This window comes from Limulus polyphemus, unplaced genomic scaffold (genome assembly GCF_000517525.1).
Source record: "Limulus polyphemus unplaced genomic scaffold, Limulus_polyphemus-2.1.2 Scaffold3120, whole genome shotgun sequence".
In the NCBI taxonomy this organism is placed as follows: domain Eukaryota; kingdom Metazoa; phylum Arthropoda; class Merostomata; order Xiphosura; family Limulidae; genus Limulus; species Limulus polyphemus.
Window position 1 is genome coordinate 101,944 of NW_013668730.1, and position 8,333 is coordinate 110,276.

The 8,333-nt window shown below is 36.4% G+C and overlaps 1 protein-coding gene across 1 annotated transcript in view; it reads right to left on the bottom strand.

Annotated features, from left to right (window-relative positions):
• LOC106468702 (solute carrier family 35 member F6-like) overlaps positions 1-8,333 on the bottom strand; it is a 65,426-nt gene that overhangs the window by 31,959 nt on the left and 25,134 nt on the right. The window contains exon 3 of the mRNA XM_022397063.1: positions 6,901-7,141. Coding sequence (XP_022252771.1) covers positions 6,901-7,141 — 241 coding nt within the window. The remainder of the gene's footprint in view (positions 1-6,900; positions 7,142-8,333) is intronic.

Sequence of the window (8,333 nt, forward strand, 5' to 3'; positions counted from 1 at the left end):
GCGTGGAAGATCGTATACGTATGAATTTGCAATCATTGTTTACCTTCCTCCTACTGATTCAACAATACTTTGAAGATACAATTTGTCCCTCTCGTGTCTTCAAAAGCCAAATCAACAAACTTTTCTAATACCTGATTTAGTTGGGGTTTTTTTTTTTGCCTTACGCAGTAACTGTTGTAATGGTGAAACTGGTATTTTGAAACTTTCTCGTGCAATATTGGACATAAGCTTTTATTTGTAATCTGAAGCAACATATTTCGAAATAAGGAGCTGTAGGTGAAATCGTTGTAATTCATGTCCTTGATATTATCGTCTCCAAAAATAGTGAGTGACTGGACCAATAGAAGCATCACTTAATGTAACGAATTCTAAGATTCCTTGAAACTAGTTATCATTAAATCTAAAAGCTAATATTGGTCAGCTGCAATCACAACACTTGTGTATAGATGAGCCATTTCAGAAGGAATAATCTTACGTAAATATTCCCTCAAATCATCTCACATCCATTCAGCAGGACTCGAAGTAAGAAACTAAGTAGCTGGATGATAATGCAGTCATTGCATTTAGGTATTGCATTAAGTATTGTATGCATTGTAAAAACCTTAGTCACTCCAAATATCCGTGCATACACTGTAACACATCTGACCTAGGAAAGAAAAACCATACATCACATTTACATAAAGCAATATTTCACGACTGAACATGAGGTTGTTCAGCAAAAATATAAGTCAATCTCTGTTCTATTGCATGGTATGCCATTATTGCATGCAGCAAATATTTATCACAATTATTTCAGCCAGGATTAATAAACTTCACAAGCATCTGCTTGATGGTTTGTGCTACTCACTTCCCAGAATGAAGGTTACATGGTTAAGTGCACATCATCACTGCACCCAACAATTTCCACAAGTTAAAGAATAACTGACTATTGAAATTATCTCTTGATTCATGTGAATTTCTTCAGGTGCTCCAAATTGGATTATCCAGCGCTGCACTAAACACATTAGTTACAGACTGTTCTGAATACGCCTCAGCCCAATTAGTGAAGTAATCAAGAATGACTATTTTGATGGCCAACATTCCTTGAAATATGCAAACGCTAAGGAATGTCCTGCCTAAGAGCTGTAACACAGATTGAGAACCACCTCTTGATGGCTAATAACAGTGGCACAACATGCCTATCTACATTCGTAGCTGCTCATATAAGCTATGTGCATTCACCCAATTTTATGAATCTGTGCTGTGATCTTGGAGAAGTTGGTCACAAAGTATTAGTAACATGGTGCAAAAAAAGGAAACTGGATAATTCTCTTTTCTGTTTGGACTGGGGCCAGTCTTGAACCTCTGTGATTTTTGCAGGCTCAGTAGAAACTCAGTCTTTTCCCACATTATCCCATCTGTGTTTGCTTCAACACATACTTCACTGGTTTCAACTTTAAACCTGTGATTCTTAACTGCTAAAGTAAAATGCACAGATTATTGGTAGCAGACTTGAATGTGCAACCAAACACTAATACATTGTTGACATAGACCAGGCATCCTTCCCATTGAACATCTTTAGTATAAGCAGTACCAACCTCTTAAAAGTAGTGTGAGCATTACACAGACCAAATGAAAAGATGTATAGCTTTCATAAACCAGATCAAGTGCTGAAACCAGTTTAGGGTCTGCTCTTGTCATCTTGGAGTCTATATCTAAAGCGTTCAGCAATTGATCCACTTTTCCTATCTATGGGAGAGGGAAGCTTCAATGCTAGCTACTGCTTTAACCTGTCTGTAGCCTACGCAAAATCTTGGAATGCTCTACTTCGTTTTTGACAATCACTACTGATGTTAACTACACCTCTAGTGATTCAAGGAAGCATTTGCTGTTTAATCGAGCATGCATTGCCTGTATCTATGAGATAGCAAACAATTTTTCTTCGACCCAGTCAACTATCTTAACCAACAGGTCAGTCAACTTTAGCTACTGTTGAATCAAGATTGTTTGCAAAATCCTCAATTAATGATCTCAAATATATCATCAGCTGAGTAATTGTTTTCATACACATCACAAAAAACATTAATGATACAACTAGTTTGAGGTTACCTAGAGTGTGCTTGACATTTTGATGAGCATGCCTTCTTGAAGCTGAATACTGAATAATTACAGGACAACTCTGGAACTTCTTACAATTTCCAACAAATCATTTTCCAAATAAATGCTTACTATTTTCTATGAGAAAACAATGCATTTCATGCAATGGTTCTCTAAGCACATTATATGACAGCAGCATACTAGACTTTATCCATGGTAAACCATGAAATGCCACTTGTGTACATGAAGATAGTGTGACTCTATTTGCAATGTACAATCATGTAATCCAGTACTTCTGGGTCAATCCTGGTCAAGAATAATTTTCCCACAGAAATGCTGCTCACCTGCTGCACAGGCAAAATTGATTGATAATTTCTGCAGCATGTTCTGAGGATGCCAATGATTGAAGCTAGGTTAGTAATAAGTACCTTCTTTCTGTAGTTGACATTACTTAGACATAGTCTGAAATGTGCCTTTACAGCCATATCTTATCTACCATCATTCACCAGAATGAAGTCAGTGTTAACAGGCTGGAGTGGTGGGTTCTCTTGGCATGATTGATACATGGTGAGATCAAACAGTGTCCTGTCATCTGATATATCAACTAGGAACTCAATATCTTACCCTCCTACTACCTTTATAAGCACATACCAAGTGCCACTTAACCATGAAAAGCTTATTTGATCATCACACCCTTTGGCAAAAGCTATATGCTGCACCAACACAAGACAGTGACTAGAATCAACTTGGGCTTTCATCAGTTTTCCACAACGTAAGTAAACGTTGTAGCTGCTGCTATTTCTCTTGCATTTGCTGTGCAGTTGGTCACAAATGGCTACATTACCTATCTTGCTCCATGGCAAATCACGGTCATTCACCTAGAAGTGACCCACCTGGCTGCACCCAAAGCAAATGCTTTAGTCCTATCGTCCAAAGTGATATCCAGAACAAAGATATCATTAGCATCTGCTTTCATACAAACATTAATGGGATGAGCCTTTCAATTTAATAGGTGCTGTAGGGTTGTGTCACAATGTCAGTGTATACTACCTCTGGCTTTCACTCAGCAAAGCTTGACATGAGTTATTCCCTGCAAGGACTTCAACATATGATAAAGGGGCTCATATGAATTCGTGAAGTCAAAAGAGAGGAATATTCCCTCAGCTGCTGTGGTTATGTTTTGTATGGACCACCATACTCAACCAAATGCCTTTTATGCAACTGGTGCACCGAAATATGCACCAAAGTTCTTGGAAAGATTCCTCTTTTGTGCCCAGAACTTGGCCCAATGGATAGTTTTGTTCTCCGCTGGGTTAAATTATCAGTGCAACTCATCTAACTGTATTCCAGTCCCATAGCTGTTCCTCGCCCAACTGCTTGATATCTTCGAGGCCTGGATCGTCCAAAATTAGGATCAGACATTGCATTTCTTGTTCCCAAAACCAGCCATTATAGGCGTCGCCCTGCCTTAAACATTTCAAGATTTTCAACAAGTCATTACTTGCTTCACCCTTAAATGACAGGCGCGTGAGCTGCTTTGCCTCTTTAACAGTTACCTATATGTTCACCATGAATCTTTCACCTACTGAATCTCGGTCAACACCAGATTGAGATATCTTAAATGTTTGAGAAGTGATGGGGTTGGTTGGTGCAGGGACACCTACACTTAAGTGAGAGTTAGACCCCCTGCTCGTAGATCATATAACAGAAAGTTACCAGATAGCCTGTCCAGAGATTCTACATGATCTTAGGCTTCTCTTCAACCCATGGTCACCCTGACAATATACCTTGCATCATAGAAAGGCTCACCCATTTTTCCACCAAAAAGCACCTTCACAATTCTCTACCCATTGTCTCACCTGCTGGCAAAACAGATCCATGTGATAGACCAGACGCACTTCCAGTCTCTTTCTACCAAACATAAATAGCATCAACCAGAACTGAAGTTGGACTACTGTGGCCAGCAAATGACTGTGAGTTCTACAGAAACTACCCCATCCAATCTCAGACTCACCAGACTGTGCACCACTGCAACAATCCTCAGTCACCCATGCTTCCTGTACACTGAAGTTAGAAATCAGGGAAAATTCTGACCAGCTGTTCTAAGTAAAGCAGGGTGTGTCTTCAGCAAAAATGATCATATAGACCTTATCTTAGACCCCACTACTGTCACTTACACCATTACTCCTCAGCATCTAATTATTTTTGCTGGTCATAAATCCTTTGACCCATGGAAATTGCACTTCAAGTGAGAAGTTTCAAATCAATAACTCAACAGATTAGAAGAGCACAGGTTAATATACTCGTTTAAAGAAAACATACACTGCAAAAGAGAAATCCTGCTATCATGATGGAATAATGGAGGATCACCAAAAGTGAATTGCAAAGAAAAAACTAAATTATCTTAACCTCTACTGAGATTGGAGCAAAGAAAGTGTTTGGACATAAATTAAGTACAGTGAAACAATTTTCATTAAAATACTCAAATAAAATCAAAATATGGTACCTTACTGAAGAGAGATATGATATTAAATTGTAATCTTGTATCATATTATGTGCTTAAGGAAAGTGTTAAGTTAAACTGAGTTGTTCCAGACTGAGATAATATGGCATTATATTCTAATAATCACAACATCATTCTTCTTAGGAGAAAGGTACTGAAATATGGTCACTCTCGCTTCAAAATAAGAGATTGGGCATCACGTGACTTGCCTATGGAAAAGTTCATTGTCGATTGTTATAAAGTGTGTTTGACATTACAGCAATATTTCTCACGAGAAAGTACATAAAACGTCACAGTTGACTGACGTAGTTCCGTAAGTAACTAGGATGAAAGGAACTTGTTGGTTCTCTTAACCATTTTTATATGAGAAAGAAAATATTATATGCCTGCATACCACAATTGCTATTTTAGAAGTTTAGTTAAGATCAATAATTCAAAAGCCTCCATAAAGTATGCAATAAACTCCACAAGCAGTAGCAACTCATAATCACACTAGGATAAGGAAATATACAGAATAAATGGATAAATAAAAATGTATTGAATGTAACGGTAAAGTTGTTACTTACTTACAAAAAGCCAGAAAACACCAGTCACAGCTACAACTCCCAAAAAGAGAAAATGATTATGTGAAGAATTTTATTGTAAAAGACAAATCCTGCTATCATGATGGAATAATGGAGAATCGCCAAAAATTAATTGCAAAGAAAAACTGAATTATCTTAACCTCGACTAAATTTGGAGCAAAGAAAGTAGTTATTTACTTACAAACAAATTGCCCCCCAGTGGCACAGCGGTATGTTTGCGGACGTACAATGCTAGAAACCAGGTTTCGATACTCGTGATGTGCAGAGCACAGATAGCCCTTTGTGTAGCTTTGTGCTTAACTTCAAACAACAACTTATAAAAAACAACAACAAGAAAACACCAGTTACAGCTACAAATCCCGAAAAGAGAAAATCAATATTTGAAGAATGTTATTGTGAAAGCTTAGGAGTGGGTTTTCTCTTGCCTTCTGATGATAGTAGTAGCTCTTGGGTGGCAAAAATGTCTGGTTTATTATATACAAACGTTATCTCTTCAGTTTTCAGTTCTTTACACTAAAACTAAATGCATATGGATTCCAATATTAACATTAACTGTTTGTTTGCTTTGAATTTCGCGCAAAGCTACACGAGGGCTATCTGTGGAGTGTTAATTTTAGGTGAGTAACAATTCAATTTTATTTCCATTTAATCAAAATGCAACATAAAATGCACATTGGTTTAATAAATATTAGTTAATGAAATTATGTAACAAATAGAAGAGGTTAAATAAGAGTAACTCTTTGACCCAGGAAGCCTTAGGCTCTGGACAGTTGCCCAACATGCCCATGCAGTAATCCATTAATGCATTCATGCTTGTTAAAAGTTAATTTTTGATTATACTCACTTTTCTGTTGATATTGACTCCATAAAACAGAACCCCTGTTTTACATAAAATATATTTTCTATGAAGTAAAATTGCAGACAACCATTACAGGAAAAGTTTGTTTTATAATATTCGTGGAAATCTGCACAAAAGCCTACTTGCAAGCCATTATCCTAATTTTCAACCAATAGACTTGAGAGAAGGCAATAGTCAACAGTACACATTGCCATCTCTTGGGCTACTCTTACCTCACCGAATCTTGGTAGTTGGCTTTCACTCTTATTGTGTTCCCACTGCCCAAAAGTATGGAGCACAGTTTTGAGGCAATGGGCCACTAATCATAAACCATTAAATTCATATTTTGGCCAAGTTAACCACCAAACCACACCAGGTCTTACAACAAAAGACAAAACTTTTTATTTTAAAAGGATCTAATAAATCTAGGGTAGGCCTGTGATACAGCTCTGAATTTTGTATCTAGCAAGTCAAGTTTGAATCCATGGAATACCACAAAATAATATCCGCACTTTAAGCTGTGAGTGCTTTATAAAACTGACATTAATCCTTTCGTGTGAGTGGTGAATGATAGAGTTATGATAAATGTTCAGTGGTTCAAATTGAGGAATTAAAGCATGTAGCTTTAGTAGCTTTGCCATATACAAGATACAAATACATAAATTTAAAAAATAACTACAAAAATACGTAAAAACAAATTCCTATTCATAGACTATCTTATTACAAGCAAAGTCGTGAAAATAATATAATTAATATTTGGATAGCTCAAATCAAAAGCTCGTTTTCCAAGATATCGAAGTAATTCTTATCGAAAAATTCTTCTTAAAAACTAACGTAATGTACATTTCAAGAAGAAACAACACTTCAAAATGTATTTGTTTTTGTTTTTACATTGTTACCTCTGAACATTTGGAAGCTTGATGCATTTGTCATATTGAGGCCAATGTACATCACAGAGGTTCCAATCATATCACACATGGCAGGAGGTAAAAATATCAGCGGATTGAAATTCCTATTTCCATCGATGCTCGCTGGTAACTTCACGTTGACACCTCCAGGTAAGCGACGTCTATTGTAGTATATGAGAAGTAATTTAAAAGCTGCCAAACATGAAAATTCGCCGAGGAACATTGCCGTTGCCTAGAAAGAATAAAATTATTTTCACATTATAAAAAAGTTGAGAGGGCACGATTAAGCAACTTCCAATACCGTGATATTTCAAATCAATATTTCTTTACATTAGTTTTAAACACTGGATGTGAAAATGGCTCAGTGGTTATAGTGCTTAACTCTACTGTGGAAGTCTTGCTTACAATTCCCAGTCGAGGTGGGATTTTATGTTGTTTTGTTTTTATAAATGATCATATTTATAACAAACTCTTTCAATACCATTATGGATTAAATCAGGGATTTAAGATATCGGTTAACTTTCGAATTCAAAGATGCCATGTTTATAGCATCAAGCCTTGTTAGCTTTTCATTTCAATTGAACATTTCTAACAGCATCTATGAAACAAATTCTAAATAAAACTAAAAATAATTCAAAAATAATTCAGTAAGTAAAGTGCGTGAATCGTTCATTGCATGTGTTAAAGTGACTGTGGAAATTAAGTGTATTGTAAAGTTGAATTGAGAAAGAATAAACTAGTTTTATTTAAGAAAAGACTAGTATCGCTGAAGTTTTTCGGAAAGAATTTCTACGGAAAATTAACAAACGAACACAGACGAAACAAATTGGATGTCAGAGAGTGGGACGGAAAAGAAAAAAAGATGGGAAATGAGAAGTGCCAAATCCAACTATGACTTAGCAGATTTGATGGCAGCAATACAACAACAACAAAAGAAACAAGAAGAACGAGAAAATAAACAAGAAAAGAGACTACAGCAGTGGTTGGAGGAAAAAGAAAAGAAACGAGGAAAACGAGAAAATAAACAAGAAAAAAGACTACTGCAGTGGTTGTTGGAAAAAGAAAAGAAACAAGAAGAGAGATTACAGCAATGGCAAGAAAACCTGCAATAGTGGCAGCTCGAACAGCAAAATAAACAAGAAGAGAGATTACAGCAGTTGTTGAAGGAAAAGAAAGGAAACAAGAAGAACGAGAAAATAAACAAGAAGAGAGACTACAGCACTGGTTGGAGGAAAAAAGAAAATGAACAAGAAAAGAGACTACAGCAGTGGTTGAAGAAGAAAGAAAATAAATAAGAAGAGAGATTACAGCAGTGGCAACTAGAACAAGAAAGGAAACAGGAAGAAAGTATCCAATAGTTGCAGCAAAGTCAGCAGCAACTACAGGAAAATCAACAACAGTAGCAAAAAAGTACAAATGGAAAA